The sequence below is a fragment of the Dipodomys spectabilis genome, unplaced genomic scaffold (genome assembly GCF_019054845.1).
Source record: "Dipodomys spectabilis isolate Male_0828 unplaced genomic scaffold, ASM1905484v1 ptg000069l, whole genome shotgun sequence".
NCBI lineage: Eukaryota > Metazoa > Chordata > Mammalia > Rodentia > Heteromyidae > Dipodomys > Dipodomys spectabilis.
In genome coordinates this window covers 3,414,499-3,441,703 of record NW_024870746.1, presented here as the reverse complement: position 1 = coordinate 3,441,703, position 27,205 = coordinate 3,414,499, and the positions used below count along the sequence as shown (strand labels likewise).

Genomic DNA, 27,205 nt, shown 5'->3' with positions numbered 1-27,205 from the left:
ATAGAAAAAAACATTAGAAAAGAATTTGTTTTTTGAAAAGATCACCAAAATTGATAAACCTAAACTAAGGAAAAAGGAGAGATGATTCAATTAACAAAATTAGAAATAAAGGACATGTTTCATACCACAGAAGTACAAAGGATCATAAGATGTTGCTATGTACAATTATAGACCAGCCAATTCATTAGCCCAGAACAGGTGAACACATTTCTAAGAGGCTATCATTTCTACTAGACTATAACCAGCCAAGGCTGAATCATAAATAGAAAATCTGAATAGGCTAATTATGAATGAAATGATATCAATAATAAAAAATGTACCAAGGAAGAAAAGCCAAATACCAGATGGCCTCATTGCTAAATTAAACCAAACATTTACAGAATTAACACTAATCCTTTTCAAACTCATCAAACAGTAAATTTTTCCAAGCTTATTTTATGAGGCCAAAATTGCTCTCATATTAAAGCTAGACAAACATAAACCAATATTCCTCATGAATAAAAATATGAAAAATTTCAGCAAAATACTAGCAAACCAGTTTTAACAGCATTTCGAAAGACCAGGAATCATGATTAAGTGAATTTTACCCAATGGATGAAAAATAGAGTTCAACATAGATCAGTAAATAAATATGATATGCTACAATAATATAATGGAGGATAAAAATCACATGATTATCTTAATAACCATAGATAAAGCATTTGGTGAAATTAAACTCACTTTCAGGGTATAAACCCTCAGCCAGCTTGGAATAGGAAGAAATTATTTCTCTATACTAACAGCCAAATATGAGACGCCCATAGCTAGCATTATTTTCAATGCTCAAAACTAGGAGTAGCAACAAAGCCAGGATGCCATTCTCACTACTACTTCAATTCAGTACTAGTAACCCTAATCCATATAGTTATGCATGGGAGAAATAGAAGACATTCAATTTGGAATGGAAGAAGTAAACTATCTCTGTTTACCAATGACATTTTGTAAGCAGAAGGCCCTAAAGTTTACATGAAAACCTTTTAGGAGTAACAAATAAATTCAATATGTTGCAGAATACCAAATGAATCTAAATTTTCCCTCCTATACATCAATAACAAACAATAAAATTAGAAAAATACCCTCAAATCAATAACATCAAAATAATTAGGTACAACTTTAACCAAGGAAGTAAAATATTTATACATGGAAAGCTACAAAACACCAAGTGAAGAAATTTAAAGGCTTAAATAAATTGAAAAACATCCCATGTTCATGTACTAATATTAATTTGGCTAAACTGTCAGTGCTAGTGAAAGTGATCTGAAGATTCATTATTACTTGAAGGCTGAACTCTACAAAATATTTTAAGAAGTCTGTTAATTTAATATAAGTTGTTAAACTTCTTAACATAAAGTTATTTATATTATTCTTTTGTCTTTATTAAGTCTACTTAATAATAATAATAATAATGCCTCCTGCCTTTTCACTCTTGTAAATTCTCAATCCAGCTGGAGGTTTACCTGTTATGTCATTATTACTTTCTCTCACTTTATTACTACTCTTTGAGGAAATGAGGATACTTTTTTTTTTGTGAGTCCTGGGGCTTTAACTCTGGGCCTGTGCACTGGCCCTGAGCTTCTTTTGCTCAAGGCTAGCACTCTATGACTTGAGCCACAGCACCACTTCTGACTTTTTCTGTGTATGTGGTACTGAGGAATTGAACACAGGGCTTCATGCATGCTAGGTAAGCACTCTAGTAGCCACATTCCTAGTCTTAGATACATATTTTTAGAGGTTACTATAACAAAATTCCCCAGAAAATGATAACATAGGAAGAAGGTAGAGAAGTAACATTCATTTTTTGTGGGGGGGAAGGGGTCCGGTTGTGGGGCCTGAATTCTGGGCCTGAGCACTGTCCCTCAGCTCTTCAGCTCAAGGCCAGCGCTTGACCACTTGAGCCACAGCGCCACTTCCGGCTTTTTTCTTTTTGCTTATGTGGTGCTGAGGAATCGAACCCAGGGCCTCACGCATGCAAGGCAAGTGCTCTACCACTGAGCCACTTTCCCAGCCCCATGAGAAGTAACATTCATTAAGATCATGCTTTGGGAGCTCTGTGTGCAGCTCAGTGGTAGTGTTTGCCTAGCATTCACAAGTCAATAGATTGGAGCCCCAGCAATACAAAATATAAAGATTCTACTCTGTTTCAGAGGCTTAAATATGTTATGATATTTTTGCAAGATCCTTTTTTTGGTGAAGGACCTGGTGCTTGAAGACTGGGTCCTAGCACTGTTCCTATGCTTTTGTGCTCAAATGCTTGACCACTGAGCCACAGCTTCATGTCTGGATATTTTGGAAGTTAATTGGAGATGAGAGTCTCATTGACTTTCCTGCCCGGGCTGGCTTTGAACCTGGATTCTCAGTACTGAGCCTCTTGGATTACAGGCATGGGCCACTGGCACCTAGAGTTGCAAGAATCTTTGAAGTAGGTACTATATCACCATTTTTCAAAGCTAAGAAAGTAAAATACAATAAATTCATATAGATTTCAGTTTCTTCATATCTCAAAAGTATGTTGAGTGGTATGCAATGTATTAACTGCAATATGGAGAATTCAAATAGTGTAATTCCTTAAAAAGGCAAAGATAAAATTCAACAAAATAAGTACCAGGAAGTGGGTACTCAAAAGGGTAGTAGTAGGGCCAAGGGGAAAGTTATAGACAAACGAAGTGGAGAAGATGGGGAGAATGGCGGTCAAGATTCCAATGCATATCCTACAAAATTAAGAAGAGTGAGGGAAGGGCTGGGTAGAAGAGGGATGGGTGAGAATGTTGAAAGGGTGACATTGTTCAAGATGTATTTATAAACTTCTTTGTTAAATGGCAACTCCTTTGTACAATGTCTAAAAGACAATGTTGGAGGGGAGATGGGAAGGGATGGGAAGGGGAAACAAAGGAGGAGGCAGCAATGCTTGATAAGAAATGTACTCATTTCAGAAAGAATGACATTGCCGCATTTGTTAGGAAATGGAAAGACTTGAAAAAATTATATTAAGTGAAGTAAGCCAGGCCCAAAGAAACATAGGTCCCATGGTTTCCCTTATTTACAATATCTAGTATATGTCTGAGTTAAGCAGAAAAGGTCAGATAAGTTGATATTAGGGAAATGAACCCTAAGATATGTATTCAAATGTTTTTTTCTTTCATGCGATTGTTTCTAACACATTTATAAGATTATTTCTTTGTTGCTTTGTATGACCCTCCCCCACGGTATAACCCCTGCTTTCACTGTATTTGATGTTGTTATAATTTGTGGAGGGGAAGGGAAAAAACAAATGATTTAAATAGAGATACAGGTGGACACATTGCAACAATGAGATGTAGAAGTCGTTATGTCGAAAACCAACTTTACAACTTTGGTAGGGGGGAGGAGGGTTGGGTGGGGGAACAGGTTGAGGATGGGATGGGAAGGGGAAACAAAGGAGGAGGCTACAATGCTTGATAAGAAGTGTACTCATTGGGGCTGGGAAGGTGGCTCAGTGGTAGAGTGCTTGCCTTGCATGCCTGAGGCCCTGGGTTCGATTCCTCAGCACCACATAAGCAAAAAGAAAAAAAGCCGGAAGTGGTGCTGTGGCTCAAGTGGTAGAGCGCTAGCCTTGAGCTGAAGAGCTGAGGGACAGCGCCCAGGCCCAGAGTTCAGGCCCCACGACCGGACCCCCCCCCCAAAAAAAAAGAAATGTACTCATTATCTTGCCCATGTAATTGTAACCCCTCTGTACAGTATTTTCACAATAAAAAATGATCTTTCCAAAAAAACTTAAAAAACAAAAAACAAAACAAAAAAAGAAATGTACTCATTATCTTGCCCATGTAATTGCAACCCCTCTGTACAGTATTTTCACAATAAAAAAAGACAGTATTACACAAGAGTGGAAGATTGTATTTAGGGCTATTGCAATAAAGAAGGAAGACTAGAACTCAGCCTAGCTAGGCAACTCCACCCACACAGGGTTTAAAAAAACAAAGTTATTAGGAAAATGAATGGGGAAGTGCTAGAGGACCCTGGTCATTTGTGTTTATTAAATTATTTTATAAAAAGGAAAAATAAGTTTTATGTCATTACAACATGTGATAGTCTTCCAACTTGTAGTAAGGTACCCACTGAAACTAGGCCTCTACTCTGGCCCAGAAAATGGGAGATAAGGATGCTACTTTCATTACCTTGCTCATGTAATTGTAACCCCTCTGTACAGTATTTTCATAATAAAAAACTTACTGAAAAAGAAAATTATATTTGGAATGAATAACACTCAGATTCTTGAGGAAGACATTCTTGAGTCCCACAGTTGATAAAAGGTGTTTAAAAATGTTCGTATCTCAGATGGACAGTGAAAAAATATAGTTACTAGTATTATTAATAGTATAGTCTCTGAGAAAAATGAGATCAGGTAACTTGAGCCAGGAAGTAACCTGCCCAAAGTTTAGCCAGGCTGAGAGAACTAAGGCTGTTATAGTGGCCTATACTCTAGCTCTTGTCTGGCAGCAGACACAACTGGGTCACTATATCTGGTGATCACTGTCACCTAGCCTTTTATGTTCCCATTGTGGGAACTGGGGATAAACATAGATTTGGTTCTCTAGCTCCTGGTCTTACTGAAAGGATTTAAGTCATCCTTTGTCTTTGACCTTGGGTTCTCTAGTACTTGTAAAATTGTAGCTGGCTGGTTTTGCAACTACTGCAAAATCTCATTTTATAAAGTTCTTCATGCCATACCTAATGGACTTCTGTAAGCAAATAATGTTTCTTTTAGGATGTTCCTGAAGAAATGAACACAATAACTAGATTATTAGGTTATGTAAAGAAAACAGAATAAGTGAAAAAACCTCAGCTGTGGAATCTTGCTAGTCATCTCTTGAGGGAATTATTGTTGGAGGATTTTCAGTAGTCTCCTCTCTGTTTCTTCTCAAAATTTTGAATCCTGGGTGAGAGAAAATGGTTTTCCTCACTGAGTTTTCTCAAACCTGTGGTCAAGGTGATTAATGCCTGCAGTGTGTCCCCTAATTAGTCTACATGGAATCAAGAGAAAATTACCTGAAGGAGGGATGTTACAAAAACAGCTTCCACAAATTCCCATTAGATTTTTACTTCTGGTCTTTAAAATATATCCATGTGTTGGGTTAGAGGACTTAGTTTTGTGTTTGCTTACATCAGGTACTTAATGAAAGTCTCTATCAAAGACCTTAATAAAACAAGTTTAAAAGAATTCACTAACATACACTATGTATTAAAAAGAACCACGGTAGTATTCATACATATATCAGACATATATGTCATGATATTTTTCCTTTATTATGCTGTTTTTTAGTTTATTTACTACTCACAAAAACAATTAACTAATTTTACTACACAGAAAGGAATGACTTTAAAAAACATAAAAATAAATGTACTTTGGGGCCAGAATTCAAAAGAATCTTTTACAATTCAACTATACTATCACCATCTTATCAAATTTTATTATGTATTATGTACCTATTCTCATCCTTGATGAAATTATTCATCACATAGTAAGAAACATACAATAATACTCATTCAACCTAATAGGTATAGGTAATCAGCTAGTTGACTAGTCAAAAAAGATAATAGAGCTGAAAATATAAAGGATGGCTCATATATTGAAAATTCAGCTCAAAATGTACATATTGTTACCTTCATTTATGAATAAGGTTTTTACTTTTTGTATTAGAGACCTGGTAAGAGACATCTTCAAAGACTTTTTTAGCATAACACCACTCACATACTTTATCTACATTCTAGTGAATGTATATATGTATGTGAATGTATGTGTATGTGTCTGTATGTGTATATGTATGTATGTGTGTATGCATGTATAATGTATGTTTGTATGTAGGCATGTATACATTGCTAGGTGTTGACCATAGGGTCATACATATGTTATACAGGTACCCTACTACTTAGCATCATCACCAGCCCCAGTTTAAAGATGTGCAAGAATTTAGAGACATTTGAAAATAGTGCAAATAAATGATACTTTTAGAATTTTATGACTTCCTATTTTATGTAATTTATTCTTCCCAAAACAGTTGGCTTATTATCTCAGTTGGGGGAGTAAGGAGGCGTGGGGGGTGGAGTGGGAGATGGGAAGGGATGGGAAGGGGAAACAAAGGAGGAGGCAGCAATGCTTGATAAGAAATGTACTCATTATCTTGCCCATGTAATTGTAACCCCTCTATAAGGTATTTTCACAATTAAAAAAAAACCCAGTGGTTACTTTTTATAATCATACTTTGCCAGGGTATAATAGTAAGAAATTACACTTCACAAGTAGAATAAGTAGAATAATAAACACAACAAATACAACTTTTTTTTGAGAACTAACACATGATTTAACTTTCCAAGGTTACTGTGTTAGATGTGAATGCTCATTTTGCCATGGGAATCAAGGTACTTTACCCAGGGGATATAACATTCTGCCAATTAGTTACACAGACATGTCCCTTATTTATATATTTTCAGTCACACAATCAAAACATAATATAGATTTCTTTTTTATTAATAAGTTTTTTTTGTGGTGAAAATACCGTACAGAGGGGTTACAATTACATGAGCAAGGTAATGAGTGCATTTCTTATCAAGCATTGCTGCCTCCTCCTTTGTTTCCCCTTATAATCCCTACCCCCCCACAAAGTTGTACAGTTCGTTTTTCATCATAACGTCTTGTTGCAATGGGTCTACCTGTATCCCTATTTAAACAATTTGTTTTTTCCCTTCCCCTTCCCAAAAGAAAATGTGGTATATACACACAATGGAATTCTATGCCTCCAGCAGAAAGAACAACTGCCCCATTTGTTAGGAAATGGAAAGACTTGGAAAAAATTATACTACGTGAAGTAAGCCAGGCCCAAAGAAACATAGGTCCCATGGTTTTCTTTATTTGCAATAACTAGTATATGTCTGAGATAAGCAAAAATGGTCAGATAAATTGATGTTAGGCGAAATGAACACCTAGATAAGAACTCAAATGGTTTTTCTTTCTTGCTATTGTTTCTAACATATTTATAAGATGATATTTTGTTGCTTTGTATGTCCCTCCCCCACGGTATAACCCCTGTTTTCACTGTATTTGATGTTGGTATAATATAGATTTCTATTTGTGTGATGCATCATAATGCTAAAAATTCAGAAAGTTTCTTTTAAAATATAAATTCTAATATGCACTGGTGGCTCACACCTGTAATCCTAGCTATTCAGGAGGATGAGATCTGAGAATCATGGTTCAAAGCCAGCCCAGGAAGGAAAGTCCTTGAGAGTCTTATCTCTAATATGCCACTAGAAAACTGGACGTGGCACTGTGGTTCAAGTGGTAGAGTGCTCACCGTTAACTGAAGAGCGAAGGGACAGTGCCCAAGCCCAGAGTTCAAGCCCCACGTCTGACCCCCCCAAAAAATTCTAATATGGGTTGGATTTCTGGGCAGGAAGAAAAACAACAATAATAATCAACTCTCCCAACTAAAAGACAAAGGACAATGACTTATTAACTCAAAAAAGGAAAAAAAAGAAAAATCTTTAACAGTCCCCAAATGTCCCCAAACACTTTTATCCAGATAAAGTTCAAAGTTTATTAGCTTCGATGGTTTTAAAGAACATGTCTCTAATTACACAGTTTGTAAACAATACAGCTAGGATTTAAAATCAATTCTGTTTAGTGTTCATAATAGAAATCATTACAAGAAGGTATAGGTTTCACTTTAGTGTATCATTTCCATCACAGAGACAATAAATTGGAAGATTAGGGTGGGGTTTGCCTCACTGGGGCTATGCTCATGGTAGCATCAAGCATGAGTTGTTACTGATGATTGCCAGTCCATTATTTAAAATTATCCATCCTTAGAAATATTTAAACACATTGATGTTGGAGGAGTGGTGCAGGTGGTAGAGCACCAGCCAATTAGCAAAAGCATCAAATACTGTTGGAGTACTAGTCTTGGACAAACAAACAAACAAAAAGGAATACTTTACCATATCACTATAGGAAAGCAAAGTGAAACTACAAACAAAAACTGAAATGATTGCTTTATAATTAATTTAATAACAGTTTTAAATTTTGACATTCACAGTTTTAGTAATTTTAAATAATGTTTTTCATCAGTTAAAAAAACTCTAGGTCTGGCCGGGTGCCAGTGGCTCATACCTGTAATCCCAGCTACTCAGGAGGCTGAGATCTGAGGATCACAGTTCAAAGCCGGCCAGGACAGGAAAGTCTGTGAGACTCTTATCTCCAATTACCCACTAGAAAACTGGAAGTGGCGCTGTGGCTCAAGTGGTAGAGCACTAGCCTTGAGCTGAAGAGCTGAGGGACAGAGCCCAGGCCCAGAGTTAAAGCCCATGACAAAAAATAAATAAATCCAGGTCCTTAGTATTGATAGCTCGTTCTCCATTGAAGTCTCATTTCAAACTTTCTCCTGTTTTCATCCTCAGGCCAAACCTTTTTTTTTTCTTCAGAAAGCATAGTCATTAAATAAAACCTTTTACAACCCTTATTTTATCTTTCTAACAAACCTGGTTATCTGTGTCTTCTCTCATACAACTCTTGCCTTGTCTATTTTTTATTTTTTGGACAGGTATGAGTTGTCTTTTCTTTTTCTAGCCAGGCACTGGACAATGTAGATTTACTTGGACATTCTTCTGGAATAGGAAACACTGTCTACATAGTAGTGTCTAAAATGTTAGAGAACATTTTAAGTCTTTGATTTCTTGTTTTTTTTTTTAAGTCTTGATTTAAAATCTGAATTTCCTAGTTAAGTTTAAGAAGTGTTCTTAACTCATCTTGGTAGCGATGGGCATTCCTATCACTCTTTTCAGTGCAGTCTTTACCTCCTGGTTCCTCAGACTATAGACAAGAGGATTGAGTAGGGGAGTGACCACTGTGTAGGTCACCGCCACCAACTGATCCTTGTCTGAAGCAGACTTGGACTTGGGTCGGAGGTAGATGATGGATGCGCAGCCGTAGTGGACAAAGACCACTGTGAGGTGAGAAGCACAAGTGGCAAAGGCCTTCCTCTTGCCCTCGGCTGAGGGGATCTTCAGAATGGTGTTGACTATGAAGCCGTAGGATATGAGGATCAACAGGAAAGGCACCATGATCACCAGGATGCTGAGGCTGAATAGTGCCAGCTCTTTGACATGGGTGTCAGTGCAGGCTAATTTGATAACAGGTGCCATGTCACAGAAATAGTGGTTGACCTTGTTGGGGCCACAGAAAGGCATGTCACAGATAAGATTTGTAGCCACCAAAGCAATGAGGAAACCGGTGAGTCCTGACAGAGAAACCAACCCCAGCCCCAGCCTTTTGTTCATAATGAGCGTGTACCTCAAGGGGTGACAGATGGCTGCATAGCGGTCATAGCCCATCACTGCGATGAGAAAGCAGTTGGTGCAGGCAAAACCCAGGAAGAAGAAGAGTTGGGTGGCACAGGCCACAAAGGAGATTGTCTTAGTAGCTGAGAGCAGGTGGGCCAGAAGCTGAGGGATGATGACAAAAGTGTAGCAAGATTCAGAAAATGAAAGGATGAACAAGAAAGCATACATAGGAGTGTGCAGGGTGTGGCTGAAACGGATAACTGTCATGATGGTCACGTTGGCCATGAGGATGGTTAAGTACAGGAGAAGAAAGATGACAAACAGCAGTAGCTGCAGTTCCCCGAGGCTGGAGAAGCCCACCAGGATGAACTGTGTAACCACGGTGGTTCTGTTGAAGCTTCGCATCTGGATAACTTCTCTCTGAGTGAAATTGGAGAGACAAAATGACATCATTGTAATAGAAACGTTTTCTTGAAATATATTTCTAGACTTAAGAGAATTTGTCATTGTCTCTCAATCCATCTAGGTATAGATGACCTCTTTGGCTTGTTTTTGGTATGAAATTGCTAATCTTGCTGGGTGCTGGTGGTTCATGTCTGTAATTGTAGTTATTCAGGAGGCTGAGGTCTGAGGATACCAGTTTACACCAGTTTGGGGTGTAATTGGGGAGAGACAAATCAGAGATACATTTTTTCAAGGATTTGTTTTGATTTTAGTGTTTTCATTGTATTTTTTATGCAAGCTAGACTTTGTTTTTTTCTCTTTCTTTCTCTTTTTTAAAATTGTTTTTGTATAGTTGATATACAGAGGGGTTACAGATACATGAGTTAGGTCAGACTCACAACCACCAAAAAGTTGGGAGTGAAGGTATGATTCAAGTGATAGAGTGCTGGGCCTTGAGCAGAAGAGGCAAGTGAGTATGCAAGGCCCTAGTTCAAGTTCAAACCTCAGTACTGGAATTAAAAAGAAAAAAGGAAAGAAAGAAATTGTTTATCTGTATTTTAAGGAATAAATATCTTTATCTCAAAGGTTAAAAAAAATCACTTAACGAAATGGGAAAATTTCCCAGATCAAGAAGAATACTATCTTCAGTAAGGAAAAAAACAACTTAAATTAATTTTCTTATGTGCTCTTGATTCTGTGCTATCCTGTGTGTTGGTTTCTTTCAGAGTGATCACAATTCATTTTGTTAACATTATCATAAGGACATTAAAATGCTGGGCCTTGGAGTATAGACTCAGGAAATAGAACACAAGAGTTTGAATCTTGCCTTTGGCGGTTAAAGCTTAAAAACTTCATCAGGATTTGTGATCTTTTTTCCCATTTGTAAAATGTAAATTACGATACTGCTTAATATAGGATTGGTAAAAGAATTAGGTAAGATAATATAAGTAAAATATTTGAAATGGACGTAGCAAATACTACTTGCTGTTTATTTGGTATGTTTTTGCCTTTGTCTCAAATACTCATGTTTATAAGATTTGAAAGGCACCCTATGCTTAAGTACCAGAACTTAAGACTTTTTATTTATAATCTACTTTCTACCTTTACATTACATTACATTCTTTACATTATCAGATTTCCTGGCCATGTCCCTTTACCAAGAGATTAAATAGTTCCAAGTGCTGCTTGTTCATGCAAAACTAACATCATTTCCACCTTCTCTCTTTGCATTATAATGACTCACATTTTAAATGCTACCCAATTTTAAAATAGATTTATGCTTTATTCTTTCTAATTCTAAAGTTCATGAGACAAGAAAAGGTGACTGGAGAGGAGGAAAATAGGTAAGTCAAAGATATATTTGGCTTGGTGAATGTACTCAAAGGTAGGTAGGATCACAAGGACTGGACTTATGGTCAATCACAGCTTTATGAGTCCTTTCAACACTCCCCTAAATCGTTAGTTTCTTTTTTGTGTGACTTAACCAAAATTTGGTTATATGCACAGGTATTTTGAAAGGGATCATAGGCACACTTAAGTATGAATATAAGTATGAAAGGTATTTTTATACCTTTTTATGCTGTTTTGTGTGAAACACAGACATACAAACATGTGTCTCATATACAATCCCAAACATGTATCTCATTTATAATCTCCTTCATATCCATGTTTGTCAATAAAACTTCCAGGACCCCTGAAACCTTCCTGGAAGCTCTTTCTCTTCATAAGACCAAAGATCTTAAAACTGTGCACATATGGGTCGTAGACTAGGTTCTACTGTGTACTTCTTTATAATTAACTTGTCCATGTAGAAGTCTCATATCCCTAAAGAGACTGTTAATTTGAGGCAGGATTGATAACAATGTATTGTAGATGCTATGCAGTCCTCAAAGCAGTATAGAGCACATAAGAGACTCTAAGAGAATACTTAATAAATGATGATATTAATTCTCCTTCTGATTTTTCATTTTCTCATATGCTATCACTTTTTCTAACGTAGGTTTTTACGATTTTCTGCTATGGTCCATATCATTCCTAAATTTTAAATTTTTTCTCAAGGTCATCTTTAATGTCAGAAGAAGAATCTATACTAAGGCTTTCTGGCACTCATTTACTTCTATTTCTTGACTCCTTAGCATTTCTATTTTATATATTAAAATATAGTGTGTGTGGACATGTGCCTGTATTTCTGTGTGCCTATCCAACCAGAATTGAAATTCCTTTCATTGCAAGACTAGAACAACTATAGCTTAATTTTAGTGAATATTTTGCATAACAATGAAAACTATGCCAGTGTATTCAAATCTTAGTAGGAAATAGTTCTTGCTTCAGATGGCTATTGACAAAGAAAGTACACTTAAACATTTACCTCCAAAAGATCAAGAAAGATGACATGTGACTTTGAGCTTGGTGACTTTGTCTGGTAGGTCTTGTGAATGTTGAAAGAGGACGCACAAAGTCAGTTGCGAAGTAATGCCATCTTCTCTGAAAGATTAAATGAACACCTCTCATAAAGGATTCATTTGGATGTTTAAGTGTCCCAAATCTCCAGGTTTTAAATAAGAGGCTGAAAATAACCAGTCTATATTCATATATCAATTCTGATTCTATAATTGGATTGGACAGCCTTCTGGGATTCTAAGGACTAGGGGCCTCTGAGATTTAAACAGAGCTTAGGAGGAGAGAAATTAAATGACTACATTTGGACAAGGATATCACATTTAATACTAGAAGAGATATTCATATTTGATAAATAAAACATAACTAGACAAAATAAAAATACTCTTCACATCTGCAAAGTACTTGACACTAGATATTCTTTTAGCTCAGGGAGTTTATTTGTTTAGGATCTGCTTCATAAATACAGCAATCTTGGGCCTTTTGAAGAATTATATAGGCTGGGCCTTTTTTGCTTCTATATATATGGCCTGCATAAAAGCTCAGATGACTAGATCTCTTAATTCTGTCTGTGGAATTATTGAGAGGGAATGACTTCTATTCAGTACTCATTCACTGTGTGATTTGGGGAGTATTATAATAGGCATTACAATGATAAGAAGATAAATTATGTGAACTGAACTGATGTGTAGGGAAGACAGAAGCAAAGCCAACAGGCAGAATGAAGAAGGTGCCAATGAACCCCAGGGCAGCTGAAGCATGAGTACCACCAACAAAGATGTTATTGAATACATTCAGGGCTAAGATTTATTTATTTATTAATTGATTAATAAGTTTTTTTATTGTGAAAATACCATACAGAGAGGTTACAATTACATGGGCAAGGTAATGAGTACATTTCTTATCAAGCATTGTTGCCTCCTCTTTTTTCCCCCTTACCATCCCTGCCTTCCCATCTCCTCCCACCCGCCTTGCCAAAGTTGTAAAGTTTGTTTTTTGACATAACGTTTTGTCTTTTTCCTTCCCCTCCACAAACTATACCAACATCAAATACAGTGAAAACAGAGGTTATACCGTGGGGGAGGGATATATAAAGCAACAAAGAAATCATCTTATAAATATGTTAGAAACAATAGCAAGAAAGAAAAAACATTTGAGTCCTTATCTTGGGGTTCATTTTGCCTAGCATCAACTTATCTGACCATTTCTGCTTGTCTCAGACATACACTAGTTATTGCAAATAAGAAGGTGAAAATATAGTAAGTTTTCAGATCAAAATCATAGATATTACAGTTACATACATAAAGTAGTGAGTACATTTCTTGTCAAATATTGTTACCCCTTCATTTTTCTCAAACTTTCCCTGCAACCCCTCTGTCCATCACATTGACAACAAAATTAAATTAAAAATACTAAAAATTAAAAAAAGAAAGAATACCACTTTCCTATTTAAAAAAATCTGAGAGAAAGCAAAATTGTTTCTAACTAACCCTGGATGAATTTGTGTTTGCCAGAGACTAGACTTCTGAACACATGCATATTTCCTAAAACTGTTGTGCATTAGTTTTCACTCAACTCAAAATATTTCAATGGATTATAATTAATATGACAATGGTGAAAAGTGGAGGGAGAAATAATCTCTGCTTTTGAGCATGATGCTTGGTTGGTTGGTCATTTCCAAACTTCCTAGGAAATTTCTCTTGCATCTCTTATGCTTTGTTATTTGGAAAGATCAGAATCCAAATTAACGTTGTGGCACAAAAATGGTTCTTCCTACAACTCTGCGAAGAGCTGACTTGAATTCTTTATTCCTTAGGCTGTAGATCATTGGGTTGAAGAGTGGGGTTAGGATAGTGTAGGACACCGATATCAGAGCATCCTGGCTTGAGGAGGAGTCGGACTTAGGCCTCAAATAGATAAAGGAGGCACAGCCGTAGTGGACAGTGACAATGATGAGGTGGGAAGCACATGTGGAGAATGCTTTGTACCTGCCCAATGTGGAAGGGAACTGGAGGATGGCTGAGATGATGTGAATGTAGGATACCAAGATCAACAACAGGGGGATAACGAGGACCAATGCACAAAGCATGAAGATGGCCATCTGACCGGAGCGGGTGTGGTGAGAGGCCAGCTTGAGGACCGGGGAGATGTCACAGAAGAAGTGATGGAGTTGATTAGAAGAGTGGAAGGGCAGGTGGAATACCAAGGATGTGATGACCTGTGCCACAGTGAAGCCACAGGCACAGGCCGCGGCCACTAGCCCCACGCACACCCCACGCCCCATGAGCACGGTGTAGCGCAGCGGGTTGCAGATGGCCACGTAGCGGTCATAGCCCATGGCTACCAGCAGGAAGGAGTGGGAGCAGCCAAGAAAGAGGAAGGTGAACATCTGGATGGCACAGCCCAGGAAGGAGATGGTCTTCCTCTGGGCCAGCAGGTCCACCAGCATCTTGGGTACGATGACGAAGGTGTAGCAAGTCTCCGAGCAGGAGAGCACAGAGAGGAAGAAGTACATGGGGGTGTGCAAGGCTCTGTCCAGCACAATGGTGGAGATGATGATGGCATTGGTGCCCAGAGTGAACAGGTAGAGAAGCAGGAAGATGACAAAGAGCAGCAGCTGCAGCCTGGCCAGAGATGAGAAGCCCAGGAAGACAAACTCTCTCACCACTGTCTCATTGACCCACTCCATGAGCAGTGCATGATCAGGGGACTGGAGGATTGAGGAGGCGCGAGTACCCACAGGAATCTCTGAAAATCCATAAAGCCGACAGGAAACTGATAAATGCAGAGTGAGCATGTGTTCTCAGATTTTTGTCTAAACTCATCACTTCCTCTTCATTCCGATTTTCTAAAATTTGTCCAAAAATAAGTAAGTCTGATTGCGCAAGCGTTTGTCTTCACAGTAATTCTAACACCATAGTTAAAGTATTGATAATTTTCAGACTCAACTGATCCTTTGTCTCTAGTTCCACGGTGGGGCTGGGATTTAAATTCTTAGTGTTTCATTTGTAGCTTGTAGCTCTTGTCCATTTGGGTTGCCAGTACCCATACTTTCTCAATGCAACCTTTCCTACAATTGAATACACAGCCCTCCCACTAATAATCGCTTTTTGCTACAATTATATAATGTGTGTTAAGTTTAGACCTTTATCCTCCTTATGCTTAAACTCCTCTCAATTTTAATCTGTGCCTACCTATATTATCTCCTAGTTTGTTTTTCTTCTCGTTAGGAATTCTCAGTTCTACCGCCTCAAATTCTCATAAAATTGTATATAGTTTCTCTATCTGGGTATGTTCTGTTTCAAAGGCTGAAAAGAGTTCTTTTCTTTCTAAGTTACTTATTCTAAAATGGGACATCTCTCTGCTTCTCTAGGTTTTTTTCTCCCACAAGGAAAACCAGTCTTAGAGCCCTCCTATCCATTTCTACTACTTCCTTTAACTCATACTGAAATTACAGCTGGCCATCTTTTCTATTCCTCTATCATGCTCAAAGTTAGCACTCTACCACTTCAGCCATAGCTCCACTTCTGGCTTTTTTGTGTGGTTAAATGGGGATGAGTCTGTGGACTTTCCTACTTAGGCTAGCTTCAAACTGTGTTCCTCAGATCTCATCATCCTGAGTAGCTAGGATTACAGGTGATAGCCACTGGGGCTTTGCTTCTGAAGAGCTTTTCTGGTATGTACTGTGATTGGGAAAAGTTTTGTCCTCTGTCCCTTGCTTATGTCAATTTATCAGTCATCTTCATTTACAGATTATGTATATTCTGAAGCTTTGATGAAATCTGTGGTTTGGTCAAAGCTTTCTTTGTATCTCCTGATAAAAGGAATGGTTTCTCAAAACTCACACATCTAGTGATGTAAATTGTTTCTTCCTCAAAACCCACATATCTAACGAGTAAATGACATTTACTCAATTTTAACATATTGTAGTAAGTTGTTCTCATATCTTTCTTCGCCTCTAAATTTTGCCTCCTTTGAGGGAAAAATGTGAATTTTACTTATCTTTCCCTTAATACACCTGGACAGGCACAACTATATTATAAGCATCTGAAAGCATCCCTGTAAATATTGTTAGATTAAAATAAAAAGTGAGCTACCGTACTGTTACCAATTTTCATTCATGACATCATAGTTTTCTTAGGCACTCACAGAGTAAGAAAATCCTTAGTTTTATCCCGGGTAGAAAGACTGCCAAGAACCAAGAACCAACTCCTAAGGATTTCTGTATCACGTGGCTTAGATTCCACCCATTCAAACCTAAAAGAGAAATCATGGGGTTAGATAGGCCAGTGACACTGAAGGAAGCATCTGCTGTTTGGGAATTCGTTACGCCGAAAAGCTTTCCCAGTAGCTGGTGCCTCTGCTACCCTCTAGAGCACAGTGGAATCCAAGTCAGTGAGAGAGCTATGATGATGATACCCTCACTTTAATCCCATCTGGAAGCATACCATTACAAAGCTATCACATCTGCTAGTTAAGTAACCAAAACTTGGTAATACGTCCTACCTTAGCAGAGATCTGCTGAGTCAAGAACATCAGATTGCTACACAAGAAATATTAAGCACTATCATGACAATTACATGTCAGGTGCTGGGGATGTGTTAGCAATGCATGTATAAATAGGTTGCAGTCCAGGGCTTCAAGTTTCTCATGAGTCAAAGATGAGACACAGTCAGGAGAAGAGGTCATTATTCGAAAAAATGTGGTGACTGAATTGATGGTTATGCTCCTACGATTATGGCAGCATTCAAAATGCACCTGTTCTTGTACATCCTTGGGCAATAAGTTAAAACACTGATTTCTGAGTTTCCATATTTTTCTAAGGAGTGCTTGGCATATTAACACAGGAATGGGCACTATTTAGTTTTTGTGACTTTTAATTCAAGTATATAACGAATTTAGATAAACAGCATTGCTATCAGAAGAGCACTAATTGTTCTCTGGTAATTTCTGCTTACATAATTATGCTTAACCCTCCCTTCTCTGTGAAAGGAACATATGTCCTCTTCTTCCTCCATCTCATTCCTCTGGCTATTTATCCAGAGGTTTACATAAGATTTTTATTGACAAGTAGGTTGGTAGTTTTGCTATAGTTGTACCGTTATCTTTCTAATTTTAGAGTCCCCAATCTCAGCACTCATAGTGGATTTGTAATATCTGATCTGAGATTTTACCTTTAGAAAACTCATATAGCATTGGATAACGTAGGAATAAAAGAGATGTTGCTATCAGACAGATGTAGGAGTAAATCAAAACTCTGTCATGTTCTGTTTGGAAGACTATAAATTCCATGAAGCCTGTTTTCTCATTTCTATAGTGAGAAGAGCAATTACTGCTTTCCAAGGCTATTGGAAAGATTCAAAGGGAGTATTTATGTGAAAGGAGGCTAGTTCAGTAAACAGTTAATAAACACCTCATTTCCCTCACTTTCTTGTCATGGTTTCTGTAAGGGGAAATTTAAGAGGGATCTTTATTCCCTTGAGGTTCTTCATCTTGAGGAAAGTAACTTGGTTTTCTATTGAGCTCTGTTCGCACTGGGAAGAAGCAAGTCTTCCCAAGATTGAAACACCACACAAATACTTCGTTACTTGCTTGCTCAGAGCCATGCATACATGTTACCTACATCTGGCAGAAAACTGAAGGAGGCTTCCTAACTTTTTTATTTGCAGGGAAGGGATATAAATTTAGAAGATAGAAATTTAAGTAATCTTAGCCATATATAAATAAGGATTCTTCTTATAGATGCTTTATGATTATAGAGAACACATATTTTATGAAGTGTATTTGTTCAACTTGTTTAGACAATAATCTAGCTGTTTTCTGATCTCCTAAAGATTGGAAAATTATCTAAAAATTCTTATATTTCTGTGTTATTCTAAGTATTGCAGATAGAAATATGAACACAGGTACTGTTCTTTACTCAGAGAAGCAAGGATTCAATACGCATTTTAAGACAAATGGCCATACAAATTATAAAGAAGATTTCAAGACTAACAAAACATCCTGAATATCTTGAAGTAAAAAAAAAATCAGCTCACTTTAGGGAAAGTTTTAAGTGTAAATAAGATTTTAATATCACCTGTAAGTATTTTCACAGACATAATGTGTATATTGCTCATGTAGACATTTTGAATGAATGAATTAATCTTTTCCTTACTTCTTAAAAATATATTTTTATTGTTATTGTAAAGGTGATATACAGAGTAGTTTTGGTTACATAAGTCAGATAAAAAGTACATTTCTTTTAGAACAATGTCACTCCTTTTTCCTTAATTCTTATTGACCCTTCTAAAGTAAGAAAACACACCCTGTTCCACTGTTTACACGAGTGCACACACACACACACACACACACACACACATGCACACACACACATACACACACATACACTTAAAGGAAAACATATCTACAGTGGCTTGAAACAAGAGACATCTATTTCCTCCTTTTCCCCCCTGTACTAATTCCTTATAATAAGCTTCCTGTTGAGATCACAAATTTAGAGGTTATGAAAACTACATTCTTAGAACAAGCTAAGAAATTAGATATTAAGTATTGCCACCATAAAAATAGAAAATATGTAAGGTAGTCCACATATTAGCTAGACTGAACCATTTTACACAAACATAAATACTTAAAAACATCTTATACCTGATAAACACAACAATTCTTCAAGTTAAAAGAACCCCAAATGAACACAAACAATGAAGAGGTTCATTACATTCTTTGAGGAATCCTCATCCCAGTCAATCATTCTGATGTACATTATGTTTCCAGGAAGAAAACCTGGGAAAGGATTTTGGCTTCAGAGTAGCATCCAAATTTGATATTTGTTTTATTTTATTTTTTAAGAAATGTTACAGAGGTTAACATGTATTCCATGTTCTTTGTGTTGTATAATAGGGAAAAAATACTGTTATACGTGTTTTCTAAGTTGGTCCTTACAGTGACTTTATGAGGTAGTTATTAATCTCTCTCTCTCTCTCTCTCTCTCTCTCTCTCTCTCTGTGTGTGTGTGTGTGTGTGTGTGTGTGTTGTGTGCATGCCTGTGCATGCCTGTCCTGGGTCTTGAACTCCAGGCCTAGATACTGTACCTGAGTTCATTTTTGTTCAACGTTGGCACTGAGGTAGTTATTACTTTTAATATCAACATTATGAAGACGAAAAATTTGAGAGTCAAAGATGCTGTGGGCTGTGTTTAGGTTCACAGAGTGGTGTATCCAGCACTAAATAGAGTATAATCTGTGTTGGTGAGTGTGCCTGCTTTTGTGTGCATTATCTCTTTGGATGTGCATGTGAATGGGTATATGTGTCATGAGAAAGGGAAGACAGTATCCTGCCATTCTCCTTCTGTACAAAGATATTTAAAGAAAAAGAGCTCTATTACAATTTAGTATGGGTCCAGGTTCTAACTCCATCATTTATTAACTTTCAAGGTTTCTTTTGCAAATGTCCACAGGTACTAGTCCTGCAATTGTTACTTAGAATTAAAGTGGGTGGGGGCAGATAGCTGAGGTTTTGGGGAATAACTTCATTCTGCCTCTATCTTCATTAGTTAGAAGGTCTTTGCAGGTTGGCAAGGGTACTTTGTAGACATTGCCTATCATTCACACAAGAGGAGCTCTAGAAAGCTTGAGTCATAACTATTACAATCTCAGATGGTCTTAAGGAACTAGCCTAATAGTGTCCTTTGACAGGTGAAGAAATTCACTCAAATAATGCTAGAAATCCCAAGACCAGAAAGCCAGAATGACTTTATTAGCAACCAAAACAGAAATCTTTCTTTTCTTTCAGGAGTGTAGAATTCTGCAGGATAATGCTGCCTCTGGAAGGTGCTCATCATGTAGATGCTAATTTTCTCTTTTTGTTACTTATGTGCTTTGTTCCTGTATCTCTCTGCTTGCTATGTGCCTGTGGTAGTCACGTTTTTACTTTTCTGATTTTGTTTGTTTTTTTTTGCCTTTGTAATTGTCTATTATAATTATTGTAGAGCACTCAAGAAGTTCTCATCCCAGTTTGAAGTAGTGTTGCTTTGTCTATATCCCATCTAATACATCCCTTTTTGCACAAAGGTTATTCATTCATTGTTTAGGATTTTGTTATTAAAATATTGCTGAGTTGAATTAGATCAGAACTAAGAAAATTTAGAACTATGTAAATTTAGGAAGAGCAATGGATCAGTTAGTTTAGAATATATCTATATCTGCACCTATACCTATATCTATATCTACATATGTAAAATTTATATGTACGGTCTTGTAGAAATTTATTTTAGAGTTCAACTAATCCTGATGTTTGGAGTCCATATCCTTAATAGTGGCTCTCCCATTTTGTTATTGGCACTGTAACAGCTTTGACTTATCACTCGTCTCTGTTTCTTACCTGAGATATGAAAACTAAGTCCCGCTGGGGGTAGATGTTTACTCTCATTTTCTGTCCATCGTCCAGTTTCTCAGTGTGGTTTTCAGTCCAAGGTGAATGTCTCCTACTCATAGGCTCCCAATCTCCTCTCCCTTTCCTGAGAGAAGCTAGAGATACACAGCCTACAGGATGGAATTCAAATTGAAATACAAAAGAGGTTGCTGGAGTCTTCTCAAGGTAGAGATGTGACGACCGTCTGGGTGCTGAGACCCAGACCAAAGTCACATGTGATCAGGCTCCTCCTGTCATTTTCTGTCAATTGAGCCAGACCAGCGTCACAGATACTAGTGACCAGGAAGCAATGGGTAGTTTTTTTATATATATCAGTGTGGGGTTTTTCTGTGAGTCTCCTGATGCCAAAGTCACTGCCATTGGGATGTCACAATGGGTTTAATTAACAGCTTCGGTTGACTGTGGAAAAGAGAGGCAAGTCACCAAACAGCCAATTGCTCAAAATTGGGCAGAGACATTAGGGCTCAGGGAGCAGAACATTGTTAGCCACTTTTAGAAAAGGTAATTTTAGAAAATTTAACTAGGTTTCCTTTCATTTTCTGGATTTGTTATGTTGCCGAAACTATGAGAGAGAACACTTACCCAGATAATTTGGATAGCAGGGACACTGTGAAACAAGGTTTTCTTAAGCTCTGTTGTTGAAACTAAAATTGGAGGGTTGGTGCTTGTGTGGCTGAGAGGTGGCCCGAGCCATGGCTTTTATAGTTCAGGTCCTGGTCAGAATAAGATGTAAGGACATTTCCTTCTCTACCCTAACACTCGAGTTTGTGTTTTCTTCCTTTCTGCTCACTCACACAAAATTAATATATTGCGTGGTGGTGTGTCTTTGTAATGTAAGAAATATTAAATAAAATATGTTAAATGTTGGGAGAATAAATGATCACAAGCTCCATTGTCCCAGTGATATAAATGTCTCAGTTTAATTAGAAAACACTCACCATTTATTTTCTAGTCTCCAACTCTTCAGACTTCTATTTTCCTGTGGCTGAGTCAAGGGGTGCTAGCTGATGATCTCTGATCATGGCTTGTAGCATAGAAAAAACTCATCAAGAAATCATGATGGTGAGGAAGTTAAACTGAAAACAGAAGAGTTGCTAAGAAGAAGAAAAGATGCCATGAAGTAAGAATCAAGGAGAATGAATTTAATATATCTGGATCTGAATCCTAAACACTTTATTTTTTATTGTGGAAATACTGTACAGTGGGGTTACAATCACATGGGCAAGGTAATGAGTGCATTTCTTATCAAGCATTGTTGCCTCCTCCTTTGTTTCCCCTTACCATCCCTTCCCATTTCCCCCCTCACCCCCACCCTACGCCAAAGTTGTAAAGTTCATGTTTCGACATAATGTCTTGTACATCTTATTGTTGCAATGGGTCCACGTGTATCCCTATTTAAACAATTTGTTTTTTCCCTTTCCCTCTCCAAATTATACCAATATCAAATACAGTAAAAACAGGGGTTATACCGTCGGGGGAGGGACATACAAAGCAACAAAGAAATATCTTATAAATATGTTAGAAACAATTGCAAGGAAGAAAAAAACCATCTGAGTCCTTACCTTGGGGTTCATCTTGCCTAACATCAACTTATCTGACCGTTTCTGCTTGTCTCAGATATATACTAGTTACTGCAAATAAGAAAACCATGGGACCCATGTTTCTTTGGGTCTGGCTTACTTCACTTAATATAATCTTTCTCAAGACTTTCCATTTCCTAACAAATGGGGAAATGTCATTCTTTCTGATGGAGGCATAGAATTCCATTGTGTATATATACTACATTTTCTTGATCCATTCATCTACTGAGGGGCATCTGGGTTGGTTACATATCTTAGCTATGGTAAATAATGCTGCAATAAACATAGTTGTGCTGGTAGCTTTAGTATGGTCTTGTTTGTGATCATTTGGGTAAATACCCAAAAGTGGGATTGCTGGGTCATAGGGGAGCTCTATGTGGAGTCTTTTGAGGAACCTCCATACTACTTTCCAAAGTGGTTGAGCAAGTTTACACTCCCACCAACAATGCAGTAAGATTCCCTTCTGTCCACACCCCCTCCAGCATCGGTTGTTATTAACGTTCTTGATTATAGCCATTCTAACTGGAGTGAGGTGGTATCCCAATGTTGTTTTGATTTGCGTTTCTTTTATGGCTAGAGAGGTTGATTATTTCTTCATGTGTCTATTGGCCATCCTTCTTTCCTCTTCAGGGAAGCTTCTCTTTAAGTCTTTAGCCCACTTATTGGGCAGTTGTTTCTTTGAAGATTTGTTGTTTGAGGATTTAATTTTTTGAGTTCCAGATATATTTTAGATATGAGACCTTTGTCTGTTGCATGGCTAGTGAAAATCTTCTCCCAATCTGTGGGCTTTCTATTGATCTTGCTAGCTATGTCCTTTGCCATGCAGAAGCTCTGCAATTTCATGCAATCCCATTTGTCCAACCTTTCTTTGATTTGTTGTGTTTCTGGGTCTCTATGAAGAAAATTTTGTCCTGTGCCAAGGAGACCTAGGGTTTCTCCTATTCCATCCTGTAATGTTTTCAGAGTGTCTGCTTTGACTCTGAGGTCTTTGATCCATTTGGAGTTGATTCTGGTGCAGGGTGATATATAAGGATCTGGCTTTAGTTTTCTACAAGTGATTAGCCAATTTTGCCAGCACCATTTACTGAAGAGGCTGTCTTTCTTCCATTCTATTTGTTTAGCTCCCTTATAGAAGATTAGATGGCTATAGGTCTTTGGATTCTTTTCTGGGTATTCAATTCTATTCCATTGGTCCTGAGGTCTGTTCTTGTGTGAGTACCAAGCTGTTTTGATTACTATGGCTTTGTAGTAGGGTTTGAAATTTGGTATTGCTATTCCTCCAGTGCTGTTCTTTCTGTTAAAGATCGTTTTTTTGATCAGGGGTCTTTTATTGTTCCATATGAATTTTTGGATTGCCTCTTCTATTTCCTTGAAGAATGAGTTTGGAATATTGATAGGTATCACATTGGATTTGTAGATAGCCTTGAGAAATATTGCCATTTTCACGATGTTGATCCTTCCAATCCAGGAGTATGGAAGGTTTGTCCACTTTCTAAGTTCTGTGTTGATTTCCTTTTTCAGGTTTTTAGAGTTTTCATCATAGAGGTCCTTCACTTCTTAAGTTAATTCCTAGATATTTTATTTTTTTGTGGGGCTATTAAGAATGGAATTGCTTTCCTGATTTCAGTCATGCTTTTCTCATTGTTGACATACAGAAAAGCCATTGATTTTTGAGAGTTAATTTTATACCCTGCTACTTTACCAAAGTTTTGAATCAGCTTGAGTAATTTGGGAGTGGAGTCCATGGGATTCTTTAAATACAAGGTCATGTCATCTGCAAAGAAGGAGAGTTTTACTTCATCTTTCCCTTTTTTTTTTTTTGGGTCCGGTCGTGGGGCCTGAACTCTGGGCCTGGGCGCTGTCCCTCAGCTCTTCAGCTCAAGGCTAGCACTCTGCCACTTGAGCCACAGCGCCACTTCCAGCTTTTTTTCCTGCTTATGTGGTGCTGAGGAATTGAACACAGGGCCTCATGCATGCATGGAAACGCTCTACCACTGAGCCACCTTCTCAGTCCCCTATCATCTTTCCTTTTTTGGATTCCTTTTATGTTTGCATCTTGTCTTATTGCTGTAGCTAGGCATTCTAATACGAAATTGAAGAGACGTCGAGAGAGTGGGCATCCTTGTCTCATTCCTGATTTAAGAGGAAATTGCTTTAGCTAAACACTTTTTATTGTCATTGACACATAGCTCTCACTCTGAGATATGGTAAAAGCCCTCCAGTTTTACTGTAGTTTATTTTGCCCTTGTCTTATCTACTCATCCACCTTCAAGTGTCAGAGGAGAGCTGCATACACTCACTAACACAGTAAGTGGATCCTCTTCAGCTCTAGTGTTTAGTTCAGGATGGGTATATGTGAGTTAACTTAGACAATCAGGAACAACAAGATACAAATGTGTCATGACATCATTTTTTAACCTCAGGAAATAAATTCTCTCTTCCTCCAGTCTGGACTCTGGGAGCTGAAGGGGCCAGAGATCATATTTAGGCTAAAAATTGAGGCAAGGTAGAAGTAGACTTATGAGATGCACCCAAATGGTAGTTTGACTTTAGATTTCATTAAGTTGGTTTACTCCTAGACTTCTCAGCTTTCAAATCTCAGTAGATTTATATTTTTTTCCTACTGGGTTAGATTATTATTATTATTATTATTATTATCTAATTGAGTTAGTAAAGGAGACTCATGTTGCTTAGTTATGTAAAGCCTAACAGAGATGTAATTTCTAATTTAGGTATATGGATTTTATAATGATAAGTAATTGTTGGATATCTAAGCAAAATGGGTGGTCTATAAAATTGTAATTGTTAGATATCTAAGCAAAATGGAAGGTCTATAAAAATGTAGTTAGATTATACCTTTAAACTGCAGAATGATAGCCTTCATGAAAAGTATAGGCTTGTTTATATAGTTTTAGCTTGCCTAGGTCTCTGGTTTGCATGGATTACTACTCTGGGTTAAGATTGTCCAAATCTGCTGGGTGTTGGTGGCTCGTGAGTATCATCCTCGTTATTCAGAAGGCTGAGATCTGAGGACTGTGGTTCAAAGCCAGCCTGGGCAGCAAAAATCCATGAGACTCTTGTTTCCCACTAACCACTAAAAAGTTAGAAGTAGAGCTGTGGCTCAAGTGGTAGAGCACCACTCTTGAGAGAAAAAACTAAGGGACAGCACCCAGACCTTGAGTCCAAGCCCCATCCCAGCACCAAATCAAACCAAACCAAACCAGTTTATCCAGATCTTTGTTGAGTAGAATTTCTACTTCACAAGCTAGTTTTAAGGCTTCAGAAATTTAGGATGACACTGCACCATGAGAATTTGTTATGACCTTGTTCTCAGACCACTGTTTCTTCTTCCTATACAATTGACACCTGAGTGTGGCTCTGAGGCCCTGTACAGTTTTTACTTTGATTTCAGTTAACTTGCTCCAAAGAGCACTTCAACTCATCTGATGTTCCCCGGCTACTCATTTTACTTCTCCCTTGACTTTTGAATTATTCCTATGCAAAAATTATGCCCAGCATTCCTCTAGATCTTTGCTTCTTCTTTTATGCCTTGGATTTCATATGAAAAATCTCACTTCCTTGCTCTGTAGGCATCTCCCCAAGAAGAACTGAAAGGCTGAAGGTCAAGTGAGCCTTCCTTCTCTCAGTCACTCTTCTTCTACATCCTCTTGGCTCTTCCTCTTCAATATTCAGGAGAATAAACTTCAGCCTCAAATGGAAATAGAAGGGAGAAGAAGAAGTACAAAGTTCACTGTAGGAAGTGCCAGATCCCTGGAGTTCTATGTTGTTTCTGGGTCAGAACCACAGCATGTTTTGAGGTGACAGACAGGTTGGGAATCATGGCAGAGAAATGTCCCAAAACAGCACAGTGGATATTACTATCAATTATTTATTTCAAATAGGAAATAACTGATGTAAGGATATATACAGGTTACAAAAGAATTCTAACAAACTACTTGAGAAAAGCTGTTAAGAATATTGTTTCACTTATAGCAGTTGTAGAAAAAAAAATTGGGAATAAAGTTAACTAAGGAGGTGAAATACCTCGACAATGAAAGCTCTAAAATATTAATGAAAGAAAGAAGACAGAAAAGTAAACATATAGATACCCTATACTCAGCAATGGGAAGAATTCAATTGCTACCATGCTCATGCTGCCCAAAAGCAAACCACAGATTAAATGCAATTCCTGTGAAGACACAAACATCCTAATTTCTTGGAACAGAAAAAAAGTCATAAAATTTGCATAGAACCATAAAAATCCTGAACTTTGAGTACAAAGCTAAAGTCTTCATTCTCAGTTATTCAGAGGACAGAGATAGTATGTATGGATTGCTACTTGAAGCCAGCCTAGGCAAAATTAGTGGGACACACAAAATTAGTCTCAACACAAAAACTGAGTGTGGTGGTCACATCTATAATCACAGCTATTTGAGAGATATAGATAGGAGGATTACAATCTGAGGTTAGTCTGGGCAAAAACACAACATTCTACCTGAAATATAACTAATAAGCACAAGGGATTGGGACTGGAGGTGTGGCTCAAGTGGTAGAACATTTGCTCAGCAGACATGAGGCCCTGGTTTCAAGACTTAGTCCTGCTAAAAGAGAAACAGAGAGACAGAGACAGACAGAGACAGAGATCAGAGTAACAGGATAGGAAACCCAGAAAAAAAACACATGTAGAGCTGAACTATGCATGCACGTGTGTGTGTGTGTGTGTGTGTGTGTGTGTGTGTGTGTGTGTGTGTGTGGCTGGTACTGGGGCTTGATCTCATAATCTTGAGCTTTTGTGCAGTTTTCTTACTCATATCTAGTGCTCTCATACTTTGAGTCACATATTGAGTCAAGTCTAACATTTCTTAGTTAGCTGGTAATGAAGTCACAAAGACTTTTCTTCCCAGGCTGGCTTCAAATTGAGATCCTTCACGTCTCAGCCTCCTGACTAGCTAGGATTATAGGAGTCATCAGTGCCAGACTGTCTTCAGAATTTACCTTACAAC

The 27,205-nt window shown here is 37.6% G+C and overlaps 2 protein-coding genes across 2 annotated transcripts; both read right to left on the bottom strand.

The window, feature by feature from the left end:
- Positions 1 to 8,808: 8,808 nt before the first annotated feature.
- Positions 8,809 to 18,785, bottom strand: LOC122109683 (olfactory receptor 10T2). The gene is made up of 2 exons (XM_042682229.1): positions 18,752 to 18,785; positions 8,809 to 9,767 (listed from the first exon to the last, which is right to left on the bottom strand). Exons 1-2 carry the CDS (start codon positions 18,783 to 18,785, stop codon positions 8,809 to 8,811), a joined length of 993 nt encoding a protein of 330 aa, XP_042538163.1.
- LOC122109180 (olfactory receptor 10K2) lies at positions 13,937 to 14,881 on the bottom strand. The gene has a single exon (XM_042681405.1). It carries the CDS (start codon positions 14,879 to 14,881, stop codon positions 13,937 to 13,939), a length of 945 nt encoding a protein of 314 aa, XP_042537339.1.
- Positions 18,786 to 27,205: the final 8,420 nt, after the last annotated feature.